The sequence below is a fragment of the Oncorhynchus tshawytscha genome, linkage group LG05 (assembly GCF_018296145.1).
Source record: "Oncorhynchus tshawytscha isolate Ot180627B linkage group LG05, Otsh_v2.0, whole genome shotgun sequence".
NCBI lineage: Eukaryota > Metazoa > Chordata > Actinopteri > Salmoniformes > Salmonidae > Oncorhynchus > Oncorhynchus tshawytscha.
The window spans coordinates 13165589-13193175 of record NC_056433.1 but is presented as its reverse complement, the minus strand read 5'-3'; the positions used below and the strand labels follow the sequence as shown (position 1 = coordinate 13193175).

The following is a 27587-nucleotide window of genomic DNA, read 5'->3' as shown; positions in this document are numbered from 1 at the left end:
TTATTTATTTATTTATTTATTTTTTGCTATAGTTTTGCTATAATCACTGATCAGGTCTGTTTTTATAAAAATTTACTTTTTTTTTTTACAAATGTGACCAGAACCATGCATAAATGCACATTTACTAATAATGTAGCAGGTATTCTAGAAAATGAACACCGGTCTCAAGCACAAGGCCACGTGCTAGTAGTACCCAGTCTCCAACCATTTTGTTCAGATGAGTTGCCAATTCCTTATGTAATTGTCTTTTTTTTTTACCTTTATTTTACTAGGCAAGTCAGTTAAGAACAAATTCTTATTTTCCATGACGGCCTAGGAACAGTGGGTTAACTGCCTGTTCAGGGGCAGAACGACAGATTTGTACCTTGTCAGCTCGGGGATTTGAACTTGCAACCTTCCGGTTACTAGTCCAACGCTCTAACCACTAGGCTACCCTGCCGCCTCTTATGCTTATTGCACATTTATAACAGGCTAGCTAGTATAACAATCTTTTATTTGACTAAAATGCTGCTAGCGATACAACGTGTGAGACAAACTATTTAAGTACATAGATGACATGTATTTTTTTTCCCTCTGCCTGTTTCCAGACAGATGCATGATAATGAGCCTTTCTAAATCAAAACAAATTTCACACATTATTTAGTATATGTAAAGACGAGATTAAATCGAGAATAGTCTGATGGGTGGCCTATTAGCCTATCACTTGTGAATTATACATTATCACTTGTGAATGACATGTGGAAGACCGCATACGGTCTGGTCAGCAAGTTGATTTTGTTCACCCACACCAGATACGATCAGAACACGCAGGTTAAAATATAAAAAACTCTGAACTAATTATATTAATTTGGGGACAGGTCAAAAAGCATAAAATGTTTATGGCAATTTAGCTAGCTAATTTGTCTTGGCATATAGACATTGGGTTGTGCACAAGGTTGCCCCTGTAGGCTGAGACAGGTGGGATTATGTTTCCACTAACAGCGCAGCCAATGACTGGCTGGTCCAGTGGAAAAGATTTCAAGATAACATTTGCTCTAAAGACTTAAAATGATCTTAGCTGAGGGCGTATGATCAGATTTCAGCCTCACAGAACGGTGGCATGCAGTGATTTATTGCTTCTTTTTTTTATATATCTTTTTTTTATCCCACTAGAATGGAATGCTGGAAGATCATATACTATGTGCCTTGAGACTGACTCATGATTAGAAATGTTGACCTGTTATTTGGTCACGTTGTTGTTCCGTAGTATTGTGAAAGTCTTCCCGTTCAACGTAATTTGGCCATGCTGCTTTTTATTTCTGTATATTCATTTGACAAATCTGTTATACAATATTTTATCCCAATAGATGAATTGTAATGTTGTGAACAAGCAAGCTCGAGTAGCCTGTATTAGGTTGAAATTGAAACCATTAGAAATGTGGATTTTACATTAATTGCCTTGGTATTCCTGGGCTGGTGACAATTGGCCGTATTTAATCTGTAGCAGGTTGTGGTGATCCTGACCTGATTTTGATCTCTAGTCCTATTTATTCATCCCAAGAATTGGCTGCATTGTCCTGTCCTGTAACTTTGAACATTGACCCGCTCTACTTTGCACAAATGATGTCTGATAGCCCCCATGTTAATTCATACAAACAATTGAAAAATGATCACCTTAGGGGTAAAGGCATCAAGCCATTACATTAATTTATTTTTAATGCGTGAGCGAAAGAGCATTTGTATTGAAGTCAAAGCAGTCATTTGATTTTCCAATATTTTCCGTCATGGGCTATTTCTATTTTTAAGTGATACTGACTGCATACTTCTAAATACCCTGACACAGGAAGGGAGTCACAGGAAATGGTATAATGATGCCTCTTCTGCCTTTTGTAGCCTCGCTGAGAGAAGATGAGCATGCGTACATGTTAATATACTGGAGAGGAGGGTTGAGTGTCTTGCAAAATCACCACTCTCCCTGAGCGAGCTAGAGGAAAGGGGGTGTGACGGGGACAGTGACCCCCCCGTTAACGGAATAAAAATATTCCTTTTACTCAACTATCATGCTGCCGGGCTGTTTCTCAGACAATTTCCCTAATGAATGATCCATGACAGCCATGTTGTAGATCTGTCTCTCAAATATCACCTATTCCTCTTACTCCACACAATGGAGGACATCAGCACTTTATTTTTATTTAACTAGGCAAGTCAGTTAAGAACTAATTCTTGCTTTTCCCTCCTATACTCATTGCCATTTTTTTTGTTTGCAAGATAAGTAGACTAGATAAACCTGACTGCTATTGAGCTGATATCGGGCTGATTTTGATATTGACAAAAGATGTTGAAGATGTCACACAGGATGGGTAATTAACACCCGCCAAATGCCGGTAGATTTTTGGCATTGGACAAAATGTCTATCTCACCAGCGACATTGGCGGGTGGTCACAGAGCATTTGTGATTGTTATATTTTTAAAAATATATATGTTTTATCCAAAACACATTTAGAAGTTGGGTCTGTTTAACCCGAAACGCTACTAAAGTGTGACTTAGTCCCTGTGTTTCTTGGCCAGTTACTTTGTTTTGTTCACACACTGTTTTTAAATATTAGTTTAAGTTTTCTGCAATTGTCTGCTGCTATTGAAGAGACATGGAGATTGTCGTATCTGACAGACATGTAGTGCCCCGTTAGCTGGTAACAGCCCACACCTTAAAGGGGTAGCAGAATTTTTTTTTCTTCTACTAATGACTCAAATATTTGGGGCTACATTTTGGGGCTACATTTGTGCTTGATTTAGTGTGGAACAATCCAAAAGTTTCATTAACTTTGAGTTATTTCTGATCATTCACACATTCATTGTGCTCCTAAAGTTCAACTTATGTACTCCCAGTAAAAACTTTCAGCATAGCGCCCTGAACTTTATTTATAACTAGCTTAAGCTGCTATCAATCAGCATTTTGTGGTAGGGCAGACGCTTTGCTGATTCTTGATGGTCATTTGTAGAACTGTTCATCTGCTTTACATCTATTGTATCTAAATTACATTAAGATACATTGTTTAAAATACCCCGGTCATGTAATTTGTATTGAATTGAGTTATATACCACATTATGGAGATAGCCGGCGCCGACAGAGATGGCCGCCTCGCTTCGCGTTCCTAGGAAACTATGCAGTGTTTTGTTTTTTTACATGTTATTTCTTACATTAGCACCCCAGGTCATCTTAGGTTTCATTACATACAGTCGAGAAGAACTACTGAATATAAGATCAGCGTCAACTCACCATCAGTACGACCAAGAATATGTTTTTCGCGACGCGGATCCTGTGTTCTGCCTTTCAAACAGGACAACGGAATGGTTCCCATGCAGCGACCCAAAAAAAACGACTCCGAAAAAGAGGGAAACGAGGCGGTCTTCTGGTCAGACTCCGGAGACGGGCACATCGTGCACCACTCCCTAGAATTCTTCTCGCCAATGTCCAGTCTCTTGACAACAAGGTTGATGAAATCCGAGCAAGGGTAGCATTCCAGAGGGACATCAGAGACTGTAACGTTCTTTGCTTCACGGAAACATGGCTCACTGGAGAGACGCTATCGGAGGCGGTGCAGCCAGCGGGTTTCTCCACGCATCGCGCCGACAGAAACAAACATCTTTCTCATAAGAAGAGGGGCGGGGGCGTATGCCTTATGGCTAACGAGACATGGTGTGATGAAAGAAACATACAGGAACTCAAATCCTTCTGTTCACCTGATTTTTAGAATTCCTCACGATCAAATGTAGACCGCATTATCTACCAAGAGAATTCTCTTCGATTATAATCACAGCCGTATATATCCCCCCCAAGCAGACACATCGATGGCTCTGAACAAACTTTATTTGACTCTTTGCAAACTGGAATCCATTTATCCGGAGGCTGCATTCATTGTAGCTGGGGATTTTAACAAGGCTAATCTGAAAACAAGACTCCCTAAATTTTATCAGCATATCGATTGCGCAACCAGGGGTGGAAAAACCTTGGATCATTGTTACTCTAACTTCCGCGACGCATATAAGGCGCTGCCCCGCCCTCCTTTCGGAAAAGCTGACCACGACTCCATTTTGTTGATCCCTGCCTACAGACAGAAACTAAAACAAGAGGCTCCCACGCTGAGGTCTGTCCAACGCTGGTCCGACCAAGCTGACTCCACACTCCAAGACTGCTTCCATCACGTGGACTGGGAGATGTTTTGTATTGCGTCAGATAACAATATTGACGAATACGCTGATTCGGTGTGAGAGTTCATTAGAACGTGCGTTGAAGATCTTGTTCCCATAGCAACGATTTTAAAACATTCCCTAACCAGAAACCGTGGATTGATGGCAGCATTTGCGTGAAACTGAAAGCGCGAACCACTGCTTTTAATCAGGGCAAGGTGACTGGTAACATGACCGAATACAAACAGTGCAGCTATTCCCTCCGCAAGGCTATCAAACAAGCTAAGCGTCAGTACAGAGTAGTACTACTTAGTAGTACAAAGTAGAATCTCAATTCAACGGCTCAGACACGAGGCATGTGGCAGGGTCTACAGTCAATCACGGACTACAAGAAGAAATCCAGCCCAGTCACGGACCAGGATGTCTTGCTCCCAGGCAGACTAAATAACTTTTTTGCCCGCTTTGAGGACAATGCAGTGCCACTGACACGGCCTGCAACGAAAACATGCGGACTCTCCTTCACTGCAGCCGAGGTGAGTAAGACATTTAAATGTGTTAACCCTCGCAAGGCTGCAGGCCCAGACGGCATCCCCAGCCGCACCCTCAGAGCATGCGCAGACCAGCTGGCCGGTGTGTTTACGGACATAATCAATCCCTATACCAGTCTGCTGTTCCCACATGCTTCAAGAGGGCCACCATTGTTCCTGTTCCCAAGAAAGCTAAGGTAACTGAGCTAAACGACTACCGCCCCGTAGCACTCACTTCCGTCATCATGAAGTGCTTTGAGAGACTAGTCAAGGACCATATCACCTCCACCCTACCTGACACCCTAGACCCACTCCAATTTGCTTACCGCCCAAATAGATCCACAGACGATGCAATCTCAACCACACTACACACTGCCCTAACCCATCTGGACAAGAGGAATACCTATGTGAGAATGCTGTTCATCGACTACAGCTCGGCATTCAACACCATAGTACCCTCCAAGCTCGAGACCCTGGGTCTCGACCCCGCCCTGTGCAACTGGGTACTGGACTTCCTGACGGGCCGCCCCCAGGTGGTGAGGGTAGGCAACAACATCTCCACCCCGCTGATCCTCAACACTGGGGCCCCACAAGGGTGCGTTCTGAGCCCTCTCCTGTACTCCCTGTTCACCCACGACTGCGTGGCCACGCACGCCTCCAACTCAATCATCAAGTTTGCGGACGACACAACAGTGGTAGGCTTGATTACCAACAACGACGAGACGGCCTACAGGGAGGAGGTGAGGGCCCTCGGAGTGTGGTGTCAGGAAAATAACCTCACACTCAACGTCAACAAAACTAAGGAGATGATTGTGGACTTCAGGAAACAGCAGAGGGAACACCCCCTATCCACATCGATGGAACAGTAGTGGAGAGGGTAGCAAGTTTTAAGTTCCTCTGCATACACATCACAGACAAACTGAATTGGTCCACTCACACAGACCGCATCGTGAAGAAGGCGCAGCAGCGCCTCTTCAACCTCAGGAGGCTGAAGAAATTCGGCTTGTCACCAAAAGCACTCACAAACTTCTACAGATGCACAATCGAGAGCATCCTGGCGGGCTGTATCACCGCCTGGTACGGCAACTGCTCCGCCCACAACCGTAAGGCTCTCCAGAGGGTAGTGAGGTCTGCACAACTCATCACCGGGGGCAAACTACCTGCCCTCCAGGACACCTACACCACCCGATGTTACAGGAAGGCCATAAAGATCATTAAGGACATCAACCACCCGAGCCACTGCCTGTTCACCCCGCTATCATCCAGAAGGCGAGGTCAGTACAGGTGCATCAAAGCTGGGGCAGAGAGACTGAAAAACAGCTTCTATCTCAAGGCCATCAGACTGTTAAACAGCCACCACTAACATTGAGTGGCTGCTGCTAACACACTGACACTGACTCAATTCCAGCCACTTTAATAATGGGAATTGATGGGAAATGATGTAAATATATCACTAGCCACTTTAAACAATGCTACCTTATATAATGTTACTTACCCTACATTATTCATCTCATATGCATACGTATATACTGTACTCTATATCGTCGACTGCATCCTTATGTAATACATTTATCACTAGCCACTTTAACTATGCCACTTTGTTTACGTACTCATCTCATATGTATATACTGTACTCGATACCATCTACTGTATCTTGCCTATGCTGCTCTGTACCATCACTCATTCATATATCCTTATGTACATATTCTTTATCCCCTTACACTGTGTATAAGACAGTAGTTTTGGAATTGTTAGTTAGATTACTTGTTGGTTATTACTGCATTGTCGGAACTAGAAGCACAAGCATTTCGCTACACTCGCATTAACATCTGCTAACCATGTGTATGTGACAAATAAAATTTGATTTGATACTTATTCTTACTCGTGATATATTTCTTGTTTTAGAAACATTACAAAGCATGCTCATCTGTTATTTGTAATTTCTAGGGTAATAATATTTAAGTGGCTGGTATATTATTATTTTTGTCTACCTGTAACAGTGGCTGTTGGACCAAGAAGTTAATTTCCCACCGTGATGTCACATGCTCAGTTATATGTACAATGGAACAGTTGTATGTGTATTTGAATATGAAAATGACAAACGGAAAGGCAAGCAGTAGCCTGACATGTAAATGAGCCTAACTACCAGCACAGAAGCCACAGTGACACTTTTACACTTACGTTTTTTCATTTGATAACTGAGATGTGTTGCTCCCTAAATTTTACCTTCTGTTTCTTTTTGTGGAGATAGGCCTAAAGTCATGTGAGAGACACTGTCTTAGCTCCATCATTTGGAGAACTTGGCAATGTCATTGGGCACTGTTCGACATTGTGAATCACTACCACTTGAGAGCCCGAAGTCTCTGGTGAATAACAATGGCTTCTAATCGGGCCTTTCTCTTTCCATCAGGCTCCTTTTCTGATGCATACTTGCCCCACTTCAGTGAATGGGTCCTGACCTTGCTGTGTTATGGGCACTCAAAGGGCTAATTCCCCCCAACAAAACCCTCTTGATTGAGACAATCAACGAGGAGTGAAACATCTCCACAGAAGCCGTGTTGAACGAGGCCTTTGTCTCGGCCGAGCACTTTGTATCATTGAAATTCACCAGGCTTGACAAAGTAGCAAGCCGAACATGTTTTCTTTGAATGGGCGTCCAAGCACTCCCACACTTTCAACTTGTCAATGTGTCAGATCATTCCCATTTCTCAGTCAGTCAGTTCATTTAAGATTACTGTAATTGTTTTTGCAATCCAAGTCAACATGGTATCTGAATGGGATGAGGCATGGACGAAGCATGTTCGCCTGAATTTGGCATGAATTGTGATCGATGGGCTAGCTTAGTTTTCTGTGTAACGACTACCAAGCAGCCCATATGCTGAGTAGAATTTGATGGTGGTGACAGAGTTGCTTCTATTTTGCTTGTCATTATTCCTACCATGAAACCAGCCTGCGACCAGGTCCTGTACACTTTGTTGAGTGTGCTGCCAAATGGACTCACAACTCTCATCCTTTCTTTCTTTTTGGTGATACTGTTATGGTTAGCCTAGGCTGTACATAATGCTATTTAAACAGTAGTAGGGTTGGATTTCATATGTCTGTGTATCTTATACCCGTTAGCTGTTGTCTTCATGTTAATATTGCAATTGGAAATCTGCCAAGAATCTATTGATTTGACACTTGATAAACCCCATTTCCTACAATTCGTCTCAGGAGTGAGCGATCACTTGTGCCCTTTTTCAACAGGGTAACTCAAGCATGTAATCGTAGGACTGTGCTAACTTGACCGTTAATAATGTTTTCAGTGGGTATTCATCATTATGATGAGAGAATGGAACACTCGATGAAAGGTTTCCTCAGGGCTGCTGCATATAGATCAGATATCATATCGCCTAGCAACGGCCTAAAGAGATCTTACCGTTGGCCAAACATTTTCTGTCTTGTCATCGTGAAGACTAAAAGGGACGATCTCAATGACTCTTACAGACTTCATGTTTATTATGCCATCAGTGTTTTATACTGTTTGATGGCAATGACTCCATGAAGGCAAATTTCCACATTGTGTGGGCAATCAAAAGTGTATATTTATGTTTTCTATTCACATTTGCTCTAAAATGCTAACCCAGCTACCAGTGAGTGGTTTATTATAATTTAAAATGTTTTTTTGGTCTTGCATGCCATATTCTGTTCTAGTCCACTTCTTGGGACTCATTTGGCCAGTAATCCCTTGAAAATGTAACTCTGCACGCTCCACCAACCTAGCCTTCCCACAGAACAGTACATTCTAGCTAGGCACCCCTGGGCTCGCTAGCATTAGCATTACACAGGCCCTCAGTCAGCAAGAGCCTCCCAGAACCATGGGGATTCACTCACAATCTTTCATTGATTTGTCCAACTCTGTGGCTTTAGTTCTTTAGCGATACCCTAAAAGTCTCCCCCAAGTCTCCAGAGGGGTCGCTCTACTGTTATTAATACTCACCCTTGTCCAATTGAGTTAAATAACAAATGAAGCTTGTTTGTTTATTATGTGGAAGGCCTATTGTTGTCACCCACCATGTTAGACTCCATTAAGCACGCTATCTCTTGAATAGTGTGCCAATGTAAATCAGCCTGGGTAGAATGGAGTCCAAGAAAGTTCTACTTTAATGAGCATCAACGCTAAAGACTGGCCCATGTCCATTTTGAAACCAAAGTGGTGTGGTGTTTTTAGGCATTGACTTAATGGTGAAACATTCTTTCCAAGATTGGTATAGAATTTGCTAAATGTCAAGAGTACCTCTTTAGTGTTCAGTTGCTTTCCAATGTCGTGTTATGGTTGTGTTCTTTCAGCGCAACATAGGGCTTATCACTCTCTGACACTGGGCCTTTCACAAGGAAAATCTATTTTTGGATAATGTGATGACACATAGTCTAATTTGAACTGGTCTTCTCAAGCTGGGAAAAGACAACTCTGATCCATTTTGTACTAAAATGTAGGCCTGGGCCTCCCGGGTGGCGCAGTGGTCTAGGGCACTGCATCGCAGAGCTAGGTGTGCCACCAGAGACTCTGGGTTCGCGCCCAGGCTCTGGCACAGCCGGCCGCGACCGAGAGGTCCGTGGGACGACGCACAATTGGCCTAGCGTCGTCTGGGTTCGGGGGGGCTTGGCCAGTAGGGATATCCTTGTCTTATCGTGCACCAGCGACTCCTGTGGCGGGCTGGGCGCAGTGCACGCTAACCAAGGTCGCCAGGTGCACAGTGTTTCCTCCAACACATTGGTGTGGCTGGCTTCCGGGTTGGATGCGCGCTGTGTTAAGAAGCAGTGCGGCTTGGTTGGGTTGTGTTTCGGAGGACACATGGCTTTCGACCTTTGTCTCTCCCGAGCCTGTACGGGAGTTGTAGCGATGAGAGTAATTACTAACAATTGGATACCACGAAATTGGGAAGAAAAAGGGGGGTAAAATAAAAAATGTAGGTCTACAAGTTGTGATTTGCTGTTAGATCTTTGATGGGATGTAGGCCTAGCTATGAATCCTGTGAAGTGCAGTCACTGTGATGTGTCCACTAACTTCATTTGTGTTGCGTCTTCTCCAGTGATGGAATGGGGCGACGATGTAAGGCCCCTTTCTGAAGAGGAAGCCATGGTCATCGTCAACCACCAAGCCACAGGGGACGTGTGCACCCTCATGATGTGCCTGCAGGACAAGGGCACGGTAATGGACACCTCCATAGTTGGCATTGAAATGTAGCCTCCTAGACCAGGGTATCCCAAACTTCAGTCCTCGTGCCCTCCCCCCCAACCACCACGGGGTGCTTTTGCCCAAGCACTACACAGCTGATTCAAATAATGAAAGCTTGATGATGAGTTGGTTATTTAAGTAAGCTGTGTAGTGCTAGGGCAAAATCTAAACGGGGCCCCAGGACTGAGTTTGGGGAAACCCTGTCCTAGACTACGAATAACTTCAAGTGAATTCAGGGATGAAACTAACAGATCTAGAAGTGACAGTTAAACTTGTCCTTAAATGTAAGAGGTAGGACTATTTTTCTATAGAAAATGTCTTGAATTGACTGGTACTGAATTGAACTCTTTCGACCCACTTAGGGACACTTGACTTGGATGTCTGGAATGTGGTTGGATGATTGTGTGTCTGGGGACCAACTTTCCCTTTAAAAAAATATATTTTAAAATCCTGCACTGAAAAATTTCAGGTCTACTGAGCGCAAAACTGGACATTGAAAATTCGGTGCAACTTCCAGCGCTTGTTTACTGTGAAAACTGAGGCTGTACCCACTTGTAATTTTCCATTTTAACAGTGGCCATAGAGGGCTACTGTGGCTATTTGATCATAATGTAGGCCTACCAAAATGGCCTACCATCAAAAACAATGGAGAAAATAAATCCCTTAACATTTTAACATGGAAATAGCTGTTGTATCATTCAGCCTACAGTAGCAGCCTGTGTGTGGTGTTCAATGTAGGCGTACATTCCAGGAGACTTTCGGTAGAAACATGTAGGGCTTGACATTAACCTGTTTAATCACTTGTCCTTCAGACTAAGGTGACTGAAAATGTTGATGCAAGAAACCACTTTACAAAATAAATGCATTATTATTCCCATAATATTATTACAGAGAATTAGACAAATGATGCTACCCTCTGCCTATTGACTACTTTGCATATTCAAGCTTGTCTCAGAATACAACACTGCCCCTTTAAGACAAAAAAAGCTCTTTGCCTGACTCGCTTTTCAAAGATGCCTAGGAATGTACAAGTTTTGTGCTCTTATAGGAAGCAATGACTCTCCTATTGCTGACTACAAATAATCTAAGTGGGCTAGTAACTCACTAACTAGCAAAACATATGAACAAAATGTGCATTCGTGGATACATGCAGCTCTCGCTTTGATCTCAAAACAAGCTCATCTACTCACGCTGTAATTCCAGTCCAGTTGAAAGTAAATGGCACAGATCAATGTATGGCAATGGTCTATTTGCATGTAGGCCTACTCCTGAGTAGTGCGTGTCAATGCAATAGAGTCCTACTCCGATGTGTTCTGCCTGCAGCAAATCTCTTGCATAGTTCGTTGCATTGAAAGTGGCTAATATTGTGTTGATTCAATCACAAGTGCCACAGAAAAGGGAAATGTTGATTGTGTTAACAGGGCAAACTCTAAAACAGTGAGGTAGGCTATATGATCACACTGGTAATAGATCATTTGTGTTACTTGAGGCACAGCTGAGTGAGCATACATTTGAAATAATTAGCTTTTTATTTTTATATTACTGGACTGATGGTGCCTGGCATCTGATGGTCAGTCTCAGCAGAAGGAGAGAGCAGCAGACTGAGGGTCTGCCTTTCATCCTCCCTCTGCTCTCCCTTTCCTCCACTGACAATGACCAAAAAGGGACACCTTCTTCCAGCTGATTGGGAAACTTGTGTCGTACTGACAGTATCAACTTTGCTGTAGCAATCTTTTATGCCTGCTACGTTACTGCAGACCAGTGGTAAGCCTTATAGTGCACTTGATTTGCTCTCTGGACCTGCCGGGAAGGCAGAGTTTGGACCTTCAGACAGATGAAATGGTTCAAACTGGCAACAGTTCACCTACCTGGCACTGAGGGCAGCTGAATTGGGTGCACCTACTGCCAACCGCCTGAGCTGAAATAAAAATATTTAAAAAACAAAAAGGAACACAAGTCTATCGTTGGGTTTTTACAGAAATGTTTGGAGATTGACCGGGTTGGTCATCACTGCTCTATAAAGTTAAGTGAAGTTCAATCTCGTGCTTCTCTCTGTGGGCTGATCACGGGGGAGCTGCACAGCGCACTCAGGGCTATGGTCTGGGTGTGATATCCTGCTTAATATACTGCTCAAGGTGGGCTGATTGTGTGTGGGTTGGAATATTCACTGAAGCAGTTCTATTCTCCAAGGGAGATAGCTATTCTGCTCCACAATATTATTGCATAATATTACTTATCAGTATCAGATGAATTATATTAATAATTAGCCATTGTAGCAGCAGGACTAACTGACTATCCAGTATCCACAGTGACACACCCTACCTGGAATGTGTTTGGCAAAGATAAGATGTCATTTGTGACTTGCGTATTTAACCAAATTGACATATTTAACCAAAGTTCTACTGTGTGAAAGTAAATAATTAAGGTAAAAGGACAGAAGCGATAATGACCAAAGACCTGAGCCTGGAGTTCAAATCCAGTGGTATTTCTTTGTTTGTCTTAGAAATGTCAAATTTGCTAATTGAAGTTGTTTAACCCATTTACACTCATGGGAATTGACCTAACTGGATAGGGCGAAATTGAAATGTTTCTTACAAAAGAAGTATAAAAAACATATGCATAACCATGGCAGCAATTGAAAGGGGCCATGTATTAGACCAAAGGTATGTACCCAACAGTTTACCTGATACAAGACTGAATCCAAGCATTACACTGTTGATTTAATGTGCATTTTACATTTACTGTACGTTTTGCTGCATTTGTTAAAGATAAAATATTAAAATACCCTGGACACATTCAGTAACATAAAACTATTCCTGGAAAATGTGGGGTAGGTGCAACATAAGACAAAAAAATGACAAGAGTTTGAGTGAGAGGACTAACTGGTGTCTCCAAGTGGCCACACCTCTCCAAAGTGTGCATAGTTCCTAAGCAATTTCAATGCAATTTTATGGCTCAATTTAGGGCTGGGCCTGTGCGATATTTAATTAATTAAATAAATTATTTTTTGGCGTGTGATCTTCAGAATGCCTGTATTGCACAAATCCATTTTATTAAATTTTTTTTACATTTTATTAGCATTTTATGTCCGCTTGCTCTCGTTGTGTTTTTGGTGTCGGATTCTTCTGCGATGTGTTCAATGACTGTAGACTGTGTGCATCTTAATATTTACACACACCAAGCCCCTCCCACTGCTACTCATAGCAGTAAGGAAGAGACTATTTCTTCACGCCTCTATTTGCATTTCAGTTTTGATCCAACAGAATTGTTCATATGGACACAAACGCATTGAGACATTATTTTACTGTAATAGAGAAGTTAACTTTTCTAACAATACATTTTTATCTCTCAACTCCTCACATTGAGAGCAGAACAGACACTACTAAAATTCGCATTGATTCTGGAAAATGTATGCTCAGTTTGTCACGGTACCGCTAGCAGCATGTTAGCCAAAAATACTATTATACTAGCTGTATTTTTATAAATGTGCAATAAGAATAAAACACAATTTTATATATGGAATTGGCAACTCATTCTGAGAAATAAGGTAGGTCACTTGATTTCAACACGTGGACAGGCTAGCATGCTGTTCAAACAGTTGGAGATGGACAGAAGGGTGTGTTCATAACAATTCAACTGTTCTACCTTGTTAGCTAGCAAATAGATCGCACTTGGCAAAACATAAAATACAAATATTAGCTGGCTACTCACTAGCATGTGGGCTTAAGATATTGTTTATGAGACCTTTTAGTTTTCTATAATGCCTTCTACAAGAAATTAGTTTGATTCAATGTGCATTATGCATCATTCTGTTAACTCACTTCACTCAAGCTTTGTTTACAAACTGTACGATTGCTCAAGCGGAATGTGGCAGAACTATACTGGTAACTAACCCCTTTTCACCTGTGTTACTGTTAGCTAGCAGGCTACCAACTAGCACGGCAGAAAAGGCACACTGTTGTGACTGGATGCCATAGTGTTTAATTTAATGTTATACTATTATCTGAAGAATGAACACACATCCGACAGCAGTGGCTACACTTTCATTTTGGATAACAGGCTGCACCAAAAAGTATGATCATGTCACGTGTGTGAAGTGAATATGTCGAGCGAAGTTTCTCAGTTGGGGAGAACATTTGATGGGTCTTGCCAGGATGCTAATCCTGAAGACAGCTGTTTTGCCATCATTGAAATGGATCTTGCAAGCGCTGACCATAATGTAAGTATCAGAGTTTTAGTCTGATGCTGTGGCTGTAACTGTGGCTGTTTTGACTTGTGAATGGTATATTTTTCTGTAACACACAAATGTTTTTTCTTCAACATTTCAACATTTCTTCAAGCCCTCTGAGAATTGCCAGCACACAGCTGACATGAAGGAATGTTGGCTGCAAAAGGAGCTGCGGTGTGTATGGTATTTGTAATTTACCTCTGAAAATCATATTCTGACATTCCATTATTTGTTTTTGTCTTACAGTTGATGTAGATTGGGGCTAATAATTTTCATCACCTTTTTGCCTTTGTCTTTCCACTATCATCAAGCTGTAATGATAGACATTTTAGAAAATTCAACATCTACTGACTGCACAGCTTCCCAGGCAACCACCACAGCAGGAATGCTGTGATACATAATCAGCTTTCACAAGGAAAAGAAGGGATATGCTGTGAAGAGACTCAACATATTGTACGGGATAGTTATTCATTTCAAGTCTATTGAACATTTCAGGCGCACACACACATTCTAAATGCAGACATTGAAAACTTTTACAAAAAAAGGGCAGGACCAAATATTTCAAATTGAGTACTTCAAAAACACATTGTGGAATGAGTAGATCTCTGCGTCACAAGTTGATAGCATCGTAACCTACAACAGTAAATAAAATAAAATTCACTACCCATTTAACAAACATTTCTGTTTTCAAAAACATTACAGGCTACGTAGACAGGCTCCTGGATGTCCTCTTCAATGAGGTCACCCTTGATCCAGCTCTGTATGTGGGGGAGCTGTGTGAGCTATCCATCCCAGGACCCCTGTATACCCAATGTGAGAGGCCTGACTAGGAGGCCATATCTGGATTTGTCTCGCGCTACAATCTTGAGTGTGACTGAAGCCTGCTTGATTGAAGCGTGGTATATGGGTCCCCCTCTCCTGCTCTCCTCCCCATCAATCTCTGTAGTTGGTTGCATTTCCTAAACCCTAAGTAATTAATTTTACATGATATGTCACATTTTTGTTTAAAAAAATAAATAAAAATCAAGCATTCGGATTGGAGATGAGTGTTAAATTGTGCAAATCAATGGGGTCCTGCACACTGTAGGGCGGCCGGGTGCCTATATTAGGCTTATGGCTTTAATCATTTATGTCAAATGTCTCGCCATTGTTTCTCACCTTTTATTTCTCATGGGTGTTCATGTTGATACATTTCTTGGCTATATTGGCCTATTTTAAATGATCAACCCATCTGCGGTGAATGGTTGCAGAGCTAGAGCGGTGTTTGTCAGACAGACCATGAGACATCCCGTAAATCGGTCTTCTCACAAACGTCTGTCGCATCAGAACCGACAAACCCCTCCTTTAATAACCCCTCTATGAAAAGATGAGACTCTCACGAACACAGAATAAATGTGAAAACATTTCTAACAACCTAAGTTAAAAACATACCCTATTTACATAACTATTCAGACCCTTTGCTATGAGACTCTGCATTGAGCTCAAGTGCATCCTGTTTCGATTGCTCGTCCTTCATGTTTCTACAACTTGATTGCAGTCCACCTGTGGTAAATTTTAATTGATTGGACATGATTTAAAAAGGCACAAATATGAGGTCCCTGTCTATATAAGGTCCCACACTTGACAGTGCATGTCAGAGCAAAAACCAAGCCATGAGGTCGAAGGAATTGTCCGTAGAGCTCCGAGACAGGATTGTGTCGAGGAACAGATCTGGGAAAGGGAACCAACAAATGTCTGCAGCATTGACAGTCACCAAGAACACAGTGGATTACCAAGACTCTTCCTAGAGCTGGTCGCCTGGTCAAACTGAGCAATCGGAGGAGAAAGGTCAGGGACGTGACCAAGAACCCAATGGTCACTCTCTGGCAAAGTTCCTGTGGAGATTGGAGAACCTTGCAGAATGACAGCCATTTCTGGAGCACTTCACCAATCAGGCCTTTATGGTAGAGTGGCCAGACGGAAGCAACTCCTCACTACAAGGCACATGACAGCCCACTTGGAGTTTGCCTAAAGGCACCTTAAGGACTCTCAGACCATGAGAAACAAGATTCTCTGGTCTGATGAAACCAAGATTGAAATATTTTTCCTGAATCCCAAGTGTCACATCTGGAATAAATCTGGCACCATCCCTACAGTGAAGCATGGTTGCTGATGTTTTTCAGCAGCAGGGACTGGGAGACTAGTCAGGATAGAGGGAAAGATGAATGGAGCAAGGTACAGAGATCCTTGATGAAAACCTGCTCCAGTGCACTCAGGACCTCAGACTGGGTTGAAGGTTCACCGTCCAACAGAACAACAACCCTAAGCACACAGTCAAGACAATGCAGGAGTGGCTTCGGGAATAATCTCAGTCCTTCAGTGGCCCAGCCAGAGCCCGGACTTGAACCCGATCGATCGAGCATCTCTGGAGAAACCTGAAAATAGCAGTGCAGCAACGCTCCACATCCAACCTGACAGAGCTTGAGAGGATCTGCAGAGAAGAATTTGAGAAACCCCACAATACAGGTGTGCCATGCTTGTAGAGTCATACCCAAGAAGCCTCGAGGCTCTAATCACTGCCAAAGGTGCTTCAACAAAGTACTGAGTAAAGGGTCTGAATGCTTATGTAAGTGTTATATTACTTTTTTTGAAAAAATGCATATAACCTGTTTTTGCTTTGTTATTATGGGGTATTGTGTGTAGATTGATGAGGGGAGAAAAAACTATTTCATAATTTTTAGAATAAGGCTGTAATGTAACTGTGGATAAAGTCAAGGGGTCTGAATACTTTCTGAATGCACTGTATATGGAGATAGTTTAGTCCCTAAAATAAAGGGTTAAATACTTGATCTTTCTTATCTCTCAGATTTAGGACAGACACAGTACGAACCTTTTGATATTTTTTTTGTTTGATCTGTTTATCCATGTTTGAAGCAAACGTTTCCATGGACTATTAGCTGTAAGCTCAAATTATGTGTTTCACCCCAAAAAAATGTTAATACCTTAAGGGGCCCTACAATATCTAAATATTCCATGATATGACCACAATTCCATATGTTCGCTTAGTAGGAACCCCCGCCATTAAATTGATTTCAAAATACTGACGACGGATCGGCTCAGAGATATTACAACATATGGCTGCTAATATTGAGGCGGCTTATTCTAACGCTTACCCTATAAAAATGTATTATCCCTGATTTGGCACATCATTAGGCTACACATCATGAAATACATTGAGACAAATTACAGACTAGCCTACACGTATCAAAATAGAGCTCATTTGATTGAACATTAAATATATTTCAATATGATTGAAATAGGCCTATAGCTTGCTGTTTTATTTTAATGCAGTCATTTTGTTTTTTTTATTTTAAGCATCTTTTTATACTTGTTTTTATCAATTACAAATACATTGGCAACTTTTGTATTTGTAGTCCACTGTTCTGACATCGCAGTCACAGCGAGCTGGATTAACCATGTGATTCTATGTTATGGCAGAGATCTATGTATTAAGTGATGAGGGAGGTCAAAAAAGCATCTAACGACGCACTTCGCAGTTCTACAAGTGGTCTGAAGCAGACGTTAGATTACGAGCGTTTTCAAAAGCAACGTTAAATGTGTAAAATGTGCAGAAATCACTCAGCCATTTCCTGGTTGCTAAAATCCTACTAGTTTGCATTGTGTAGAGATACAATGAATCATCAATAACCCAAAATATAGTATTTTAAGCTGTTTGAAGATGGTGTACAAAACTAAGGGTAAAAGATGCAAAAACAGAGCTTAAGCACATGAAGCATAGAAATATCGCACATAGAACAGATCTACCGCTTCTTGCTTTTGACGCATAACAGATCTATAACTCACATTTCTATGTAATTTTGGTCAGGTCTCCCAAAAAGTTACATATTGCAACTTTAATAACGATGGTTTTGGGAAACAGCTCCGAGATTTAACAAAGCTCCTACCAAGGTTCTAACGAGGAACTTACACTTAACCTCTTGAAACTAGGGTGCACTATTTTTATTTTTGGAAAAATAACGTTCCCAAAGTAAACCGCCTATTTCTCAGGACCAGATGCTAGAATATGCATATAATTGACAGCTTAGGATAGAAAACACTCTAAAGTTTCCAAAACTGTCAAAATATTGTCTGTGAGTATAACAGAACTGATATTGCAAGCGAAACCCTGAGGAAAATCCAATCAGGAAGTGCCACTTATTTTTAAACAGTTGTGTTCCTATGCACCCCCATTGGCCATTGAAAGGGATATCAACGAGATTCATTTTTCTACATATTCCCTAGGGTGTCTACAGCATTTTGATGTAGTTTTGTGCCTTTATGTTGAAGAATAAGCGTAAACGACTACATTGCGTAAGTGGCAGGCTGAGGGCTCTCGGAGTGATTCTTGCATAAAAGACAGAGGTAGTCATTTTTCCTCTCGCTCCTACTGAAAAGCCAATTGTCCCGGTTGATATATTATCGAATAGATATTTGAAAAACACCTTGAGGATTGATTATAAAAAAAATGTTTGCCATGTTTCTGTCGACATTATGGATGTAATTTGGATTTTTTTTCGCCGTTGTTGTGACCTCTATTTCCGGTGGATTTCTCAACATAACGTGACGAACAAACGGAGGTATTTTGGATATAAAATATTCATTATGGAACAAAAGGAACATTTGCTGTCTAACTGGGAGTCTCGTGAGTGAAAACATCCGAAGATCATCAAAGGTAAACAATTAATTTGATTTATTTTCTGATTTTCGTGACCAAGCTTCCTGCTGCTAGCTGGACATAATGCTATGCTAGGCTATCGATAAACTTACACAAACGCTTGTCTTGCTTTGGCTGTAAAGCACAATTTCTAAATCTGAGATGACAGGGTGATTAACAAAAGGCTAAGCTGTGTTTCACTATTTCACTTGTGATTTCATGAATATGAATATTTTCTGACCGTTGCGCTATGCTAATTCGTGTAGTTGATGATAATTCTCCCGGATCCGGGATGGGTAGTTCCAACCAATTAAGATGCTTTTGGGAAACCGGACCCAGGTCATCAACGACATGTTGCCCATTGCTTACCTTGTCACCTGGAAACGACCACAAAGGTGTTTCAAAGAGCTGTTAGTCAAGGCGAGTTCATCAATATACGCTCTCCGCCTGTTCTTTTATGCTTCCTGGTACTTAGATTCTGAGAAATTCTGAGCATTTTAATTACATAAAAATATTACGAATGATGGTTTGGTCATTCAAAGGCAATTTTTACTTGGGAAATAGGATGACTGTGTGGGACCTTTTAAGATGAATTGTCAACATCTAAATGTGATTTCTGTCATTCTGAGCACCATGGGTGGACGCCCTAATAAGGTTACGCAGCCAATGTATATGGGTCTGCTAAATTTCTCAACAAAATGTAGTCAAATATCTGGCACTACATTTTCCTAATGGAAACCGTGCACACACACACACACACGCACACACACACACACACACACACACACACACACACACACACACTGGGTCATCCGCACATTCACTCACACACACACATCTACATGTTGACTGCAACAGCTCTACTCGAAGTGCTGCTGGCTGATACTGTACTCTGGCTAGCCAGCAAGTATCTGATTCTCAGCCTCCCTCCAGTTTAACCTGAAATGATTGGCACGTCTTGTGATGGGATGCGAGAACCCAGTCCCTCAGCCAGTGGCTCTGTCCCAAACTCACTGACAGCGTCCCAAATAGCACCTTGTTCCCTATATAGTGCACTACTTCTGACCAGAGCCCTATGGGATTCCCTATGGGCCCAGGTCAAAAGTAGTGCGCTATAAAGGGAACCTTTATCTCAGACTGGCCAATACAAATAAAATATTAAGATGGGCAAAGGAACACAGACACAGAAACTCTGCCGAGAAGGCCAGCATCCTGGAGTCGCCTCTTCATTGGATGACGTTGAGACTGGTGTTTTGCGGGTACTATTTAATGAAGCTGCCAGTTGAGGACTTGTGAGGCGTCTGTTTCTCAGACTAGACACTCGTATGTACTTGTCTTCTTGCTCAGTTGTGCACTGGGGCCTCCCACTCTTTCTATTCTGGGGCCTCTCACTCATTTCTCAGAACAAGAATAGACTGACGAGTTTCAGAAGAAAGGTCTTTGTTTCTGGCCTTTTTGAGCCTGTAAACGAACCCACAAATGCTGATGCTCCAGATACTCAACTAGTCTAAAGAAGGCCAGTTTTATTGCTTTTTTTAATCAGCACCACAGTTTTCAGCTATGCTAACATTATTGCAAAAGGGTTTTCTAATGATAAATTAGCCTTTTAAAATGATTAACTTTGATTAGCTAACACAAGGTGCCATTGGAACGTGATGGTTGCTGATAATGGGCCTCTGTATGCCTATGTAGATATTCCATAAAAAATCTGTTTCCAGCTACAATTGTCGTTTACAACATTAACAATGTCTACACTGTGTTTCCAATCAATTTGTTATTTGAATGGACCATTTAAAAAATAAATAAAAAAAGATGTACATTTCCATTGATCATCCTTGATATTCCTACAACTTGATTAGAGTCCACCTGTGGTAAATTCAATTGATTGGACATGATTTGGAAAGGCGCACACCTGTCTATATAAGGTCCCATAGTTGACAGTGCATATGAGGTCGAAGGAATTCTCTGTAGAGCTCCGAGATTGTGTCGAGGCACAGACCTGGGGAAGGGTACCAAAAATATTTTGCAGCATTGAAGGTCCCCAAGAACACAGTGGGCTCCATCATTCTTAAATGGAAGAAGTTGGAATCACCAAGACTCTAGGAAGAGCTGACCGCCCTGCTAAACTGCGCAATCGGTGAAGGGCCTGGGTCAGGGAGGTGACCAAGAAACCGATGGTCACTTTGACAGAGCTTCTGTCGAGATAGGAGAACCTTTCAGAAGGACAACCATCTTTGCAGCACTCCACCAATCAGTCCTTTATGGTAGACTGGCCAGACGGAAGCCACTCCTCAGTAAAAGCACTTGATATCTCGCTTGGAGTTTGCCAAAAGGCACCTAAAGGAATCTGACTATGAGAAGCAAGGTTCTCTGATCTGATTGAACTCTTTGGCCTGAATGCCAAGCGTCTCACCTAGAGGTAACCAGGCACCGCTCATCACCTGGCCAATACCATTCCTATGGTGACGCGTGGTGGCAGCGGCATGCTGTGGGGATGTTTTTCAGCGGAAGGGACTGGGAGACTAGTCGGCATCGAGGGATAGATGAGTGGAGCAAAATACAGAGAGCTCCTTGATGAAAACCTGCTCCAGAGCGCAATAGGTCAACGACCCTAAGCACACAGCCAAGACAACGCAGGAGTAGCTTCGGGAATAATCTCAGTCCTTCAGTGGCCCAGCCAGAGCCCGGACTTGAACCCGATCGATCGAGCATCTCTGGAGAAACCTGAAAATAGCAGTGCAGCAACGCTCCCCATCCAACCTGACAGCGCTTGAGGGGATCTGCAGAGAAGAATGCAAGAAACTCCACAAAATACACGTGCCAAGCTTGTAGCGTTATACCCAAGAAGACACTAGGCTGTAATCGCTGGCAAAGGAGCTTCAACAAAGTACTGAGTAAAGGGTCTGAATGCTTATGTAAATGTGATTTTTGTGTTTAATACATTTATAAACATTTCTATAAACTTGTTTTTGCTTTGTCATTATGGGGTACTGTGTGTAGATTTGAGGTGGGGGGGGAAAGGGTATTGAATCCATTTTAGAATGAGGCTGTAATGTAACAATGTGGAAAAGGTGAAGGGGTCTGAATACTTCCGAATGCATTGTACATATCTTCCTCAATTATCTCATACCCCTGCACATCGACTCGGTACTGGTACCCCATGTATATAGCCAAGTTATCGTTACTCATTGTAAATGTATTATTACGTGTTTTACTTTACTTTTCTATTATTTCGCTATTTTCTTTCTCTCTGCATTGTTGGGAAAGACCCGTAAGTTAGCATTTCACTGTTAGTCTATACCTGTTGTTTACCAAGCATGCAATGAATAACATTTTATTTTACAAAGTTGTTTCACCCCAGGTTGAACCTCCCATCCTGGTGATCCAGTTGGTTTGTTCTTTTTGCCAATAACTCTGTGTTCATTCATTGCCAAGCCCAACATGACACTAATGCCCATACTTACTGTGCAGTATAGGACCTAGGCTAATAAACTAGCCCACATCTAATAAACTACATTTCTATCAGTACAACTTAAAGATCAATGCAATAGAGCTGCCTGAAAATGCCTGTGGTTTCTGCAGCCAGGCCAGGCAGACGTCATACTGTGTAACGTCACAGGGCTGCCTTACTGATACACCCCATCTGTGGTGGGTAGAGCCAGGGGGGACTGAGGAGGGGGCTGGTGCTCCTGTCCTGTCCTCTCTCCAGGATAGTACAGTTCTTTGTTGAGGACGACTGCCAACCTTACACGCAGCCCACTGCCATCATATGGATGAGCACTTGGTTTGAGGATTGAAGAGGGGGTGAATTGTGGCAGTGAATTGGGTTTTTCTGGAGGAGGTGGAGAGCGGGGCCTGTTTTAAGTTGTGGTGCACCAACATGACATGATCCACCTCATCACGTGCTTCCTCAGCCCAGTTATCCTCTTAGTGCTGAAAGAATTTAGTGACCAAAATGGCAGAATGGGCCAAAGCTGATCAGCAGGGTGCTAGGGTTACGTAGACTGTCTTCATACCTATGACTATATAGATTGGGTTTTTGTGTGTGTGCGCACAGACGCATCTCTGGCTACGTAGACTGTGTGTGTTTGTGTGTGTGTCCAGACCTATGGCTATAGAGTGTGTGTGTGACCACAGTCTGTTCCATTCTGTCCTTTAGGTGGTGAGGAAGATGATGTGGTTGATGGACCATGTGTTCAAGTACACTAACTTCGGCCTGGTGTCTCTAATCCATGGGGACTTCTTCATCAGACAGGTGAGACAGACAGACTCTCAGAGACCTCTATCCATCTGGCTGGCTTTTGCTCAGCTAACTGCTCTTGTGATCAGATATCGTTTTATGTGGTCTGGCTGATCTAGCGGAAGGTTAATGCCGTAGCGTCCGGCACACACATCTACAGTGTCTGCATAGGTTTGAATCTGGCCTTCTGCCCTCTGGCAACCTCTATCCATCTTTCCACACTGTCATCATCTCTATCTATTTAACAAAAAAAAAGGAGAAAATGCCTAAAAATGTGTTTTATATTTTCACCAATGTTTGTATTTGTCCTTTTACCTACCACACACACTTTACCTACTTTATGACCTACCACACACACTTGACCTACTTTATGACCTACCACACACACACTTTATTACCTACCACACACACTTTACCTACTTTATTATCTACCACACACACACACTTTATTAGCTACCACATACTTGACCTACTTACACACACACACACACACACTTTATGACCTACAACACACACATACACTTTATGACCTACCACACACACTTTATTACCTACCAGACACACACACTCATTACCCATGCACTCCAACTGAGCAGTATATCAGCGCAGAAGGAAGGAAACTGCTTCAGCCTCCTCTTCTAACAGGGAACAGCCAGGCAGGAAGCGGCTACAGCCTCCACCTCCTAACAGGGAACAGCCAGACAGGCCCAGTGGACAGTAGAGCAGTGTTATGGTACTGTACAGTAGCCTAGCCCCCTGTCCTGGAGTGACCCAGCCTGCAGCGTGGGAGCAGCTGGAAGACCAGGGAGCAGTGTTCTGCCTGGGGGACGAACCGACAGACGGAGAGAGAAGACAGAGAGGCAAACAGACTGATGGACGGGGACAGACGGACAGTGGCGATTGGGGGGGGGTGGATAGTTACATATATCGCAATATTATTTTGGATGATGTATCGATACTTTGACTCCTAAGTATTGAGTTGTATAAATAATCATAAAGTAAATGCGCTAAAACTCTGATATTTTCAACCTTTAGCTTCTCTATATTCTTTTTAAATAAAGCCAGCATGTTTTCAGCACTTATTTCCATGACTGACCAAAACTAATTATATCATGTTATCTCTTGTCTCTCTGCAGCAGACATAGTGAGCAATATGTTTGGAACATTAAATCGCAGTATTGAATCTCAATACATGTAGAAATGTGAGAATCGCTATATACGGCACCTAAGTATTGTGATCGTATCATGAGGTCCCTGGCACTTCCCAATCTTAACAGACTGGGAGAACAGACAGACCGACGGGCAGATGTGGACACAGACTGAGACAGACGGACAGGAGGACTGGTGCTGTAAAGAGGGAGAGAGCACTGATTCCGTTACAGTGCCAGTTGCATACTGGCCCAGCAGCTCCAATCTCCTCTGGCCTTCCTGTCACGTGGCTCGCATTCTTCCCTCCAAATACCTCACACACTGAACATCTGCACTGTTGGCACCACGCTCTTTACTTAGACTGGACTGACCGGACTGGCATGCATCGCACGCACACAAGCATTAAAATGACAAATTGCACAACATACATAACACAACAGTAGACAGTGTGATGCAGAGCCATATATTTACATCTTATGAAAATATATGGATCTGGTATGATGTATTACTACATACTATGCTCTTTACTTGGACTGCGCCACATGGCACTCACACTAGCATGAATGCTGACACACACAAATCACCTAACACACATAACATGGCAGCCAAAGTTCTAGAATGATGTTACTGCATATTGTACCAAGTATCGGGAGCTCTACTTGGACTCACTTACATTCTCGCATACAAATATGAAGGCAAATGCCTACACATGCAAACTAGAAAAGGTAATTGTCCTGAAGGAAAAATTGTGTGCTTGCTTCAGCTGTCCAAAAGTATTTTTAAGGTTGTGTATGAAGTTTTGGGGTTTAGATTATTACGGGTTGAGAAATTGAGTCGAACATGAAGGCACATGCCGACACTACAAATGCCATAGCGGTCATAACTTGACCAACATGTATCACTCTATTGTATAACATACCACATGTACTAATCACACAAATACAGAAACCCAATACTGACACATGAATCCAGCCTCAGTGTGTTGATGCCTGTTAAACTGCCTCTGAACCTGGCCTAACTGGCAATCAATCCAAAAACCCTGCTAGTGTTATCTCTACTGCTAATGGAACCACAGCTCATATGAACCTTGCTGTCCATTTATTTCAATGTAGCTTGGCTGAGTGTTACACTGATAGTGTAGTGTACCCTCTAAACTGGGTTGTGACTAGTTCGTTAGGCACCAAACAGAATAAAAGATTTGAAACACCCAGGGACTACCTGGACTTGTCCAATAAGATTTTAGTTTTATGCTGTAATACGTCTTGAAATGTTTTCCCTCTGTGTACAGTCATGGCCAAAAGTTTTGAATTATATACATTTTCACAAAGTTTGCTGCCTCAGTTTGTATGATGGCAATTTGCATATACTCCAGAATGTTATGAGTGATCAGATTAATTGCAATTAATTGCAATGTCCCTCTTTGCCATGCAAATGAACTGAATCCCCAAAATCCATTTCCACTGCATTTCAGTCCTGCCACAAAAGGACCAGCTGACATGTCAGTGATTCTTTTGTTAACACAGGTGTGAGTGTTGAGGACAAGGCTGGAGATCACTCTGTCAAATCAAATCAAATGTATTTATAAAGCCCTTCTTACATCAGCTGATGTCACAGAGTGCTGTAACAGAAACCCAGCCTAAAACCCCAAACCACAATCAATGCAGGCGTAGAAGCCCAGTGGGTAGAAAAAACTCCCTAGAAAGGCCAGAAGCTAGGAAGAAACGTAGAGAGGAGCCAGGCTATGAGGGGTGGCCAGTCCTCTTCTGGCTGGGCCGGGTGGAGATTATAATGGAACATGGCCAAGATGTTCAAATGTTCATAAATGACCAGCAGGGTCAAATAATAATAATCACAGTGGTGATAACTAAGTGATAACTAAGTGGCTGGGAGAACAAAACATCGATATTTTGGGTCCATGGCCAGGAAACTCCTCAGACCTTAATCCCATTGAGAACTTGTGGTCAATCCTCAAGAGGTGGATGGACAAACAAATTCTGACAAACTCCAAGCATTGATTAAGCAAGAATGGGCTGCCATCAGTCAGGATCTGGCCCAGAAGTTAATTGACAGCATGCCAGGGCGGATTGCAGAGGTCTTGAAAATGAAGGGTCAACACTGCAAATATTGACTCTGCATCAACTTAATGTAATTGTCAATAAAAGCCTTTGACACTTATGAAATGCTTGTAATTATACTTTAGTATTCCATAGTAACATCTGACCAAAATATCTAGACACTGAAGCAGCAAACTTTGTGGAAATTAATATTTGTGTCACTCTCAAAACCTTTGGCCACGACTGTACACTACCACAGTAATAAAGAATAAAACAAATTAAAGCGGAAGCTTTTTGCAAAATCATTTAGTGTGCGGACCCTTTACATTTTCTGCATATTTAAACTTTGTCCCTCGTGCAGACAGCCCTGATAGCGCCCTCATGACACCCCTGTTCTGTGTTTGTTTACCCCGCAGGGTAAAGCGTACCGGGACAAGCAGCTGATCTACCTAAAGGACCACCTGGACCGGTACTACCGCAGCCGCGACAGGAAGTGGATCGTGCTCTTCCCGGAGGGCGGCTTCCTGCGCAAGCGACGGGAAACCAGCCAGGCGTTTGCCAAGAAGAACTCACTACCGCCCCTGACGCACGTGACGCTGCCGCGACTAGGCGCCACCCAGGTGATCCTGAAGACCCTAGGACCGCAGCAGGAGAACGGCAGCCTGGGGAAGGAGGCTAGCACGATGCACCCCAGCCAGTCAGGTTGGTAACCAACACACACACACACACACACACACACACACACAAAGGGCAGGGAGGGGGAGCTAATGGATCACACACACCATGTACATACATAAACTCTTTTACTATTGTCACTTCTCTCACACACAAACACACATTGAGACACATGTTAACACAGTCAAGAAAGAAGCTCCCTACACACACACACGCGCTCTTCCGTTTCACCTTACCCTGCATCCAAATTCCTAGTCACCTGAGGTCTGAGAGGACTCTGACACCCCCCCTCTAATCCTGTCAGACCATCGAGGACGGGTACAGACAGAACCATCTGTTCACCTATTATAGTCATCTAGGATCAGGTCAGCCACCAGGGCTCACCAAGCAAAGGTCTCCTGTGTTTAAAGCAGGGTTTGTGTCAATTGAAATTACTAAGCGATTATAATTTTAATATAAACAGCTTCTCATTTTCAGTTTATTGAAAAGTCATTGAACATTGGTGCCCTTTTTTTCAATGATTTGAATTGCAAGTTCAGTTGACCTCCTGAATTAATTGACTTCCATTCAAATCGACCCTACCCTGGTTTAAAGGGTATTTTACCTGATTCCAGATAGTCACCGATTCCTGGAAAA

General features: G+C 42.5%; 1 protein-coding gene and 1 long non-coding RNA gene across 2 annotated transcripts in view; both read left to right on the top strand.

Annotated features, from left to right (window-relative positions):
* lpgat1 (lysophosphatidylglycerol acyltransferase 1) overlaps positions 1 to 27587 on the top strand; it is a 78077-nt gene that overhangs the window by 23536 nt on the left and 26954 nt on the right. The window contains exons 3-5 of the mRNA XM_024419710.2: positions 9767 to 9885; positions 22993 to 23088; positions 26693 to 26978. Of these exons, the coding sequence (XP_024275478.1) occupies positions 9767 to 9885; positions 22993 to 23088; positions 26693 to 26978 (501 nt within the window). The remainder of the gene's footprint in view (positions 1 to 9766; positions 9886 to 22992; positions 23089 to 26692; positions 26979 to 27587) is intronic.
* Positions 14321 to 15172, top strand: LOC112249953. Its single transcript, XR_002953456.1, has 2 exons — positions 14321 to 14593; positions 14843 to 15172. It is a non-coding gene; the product is annotated as an uncharacterized LOC112249953 (long non-coding RNA).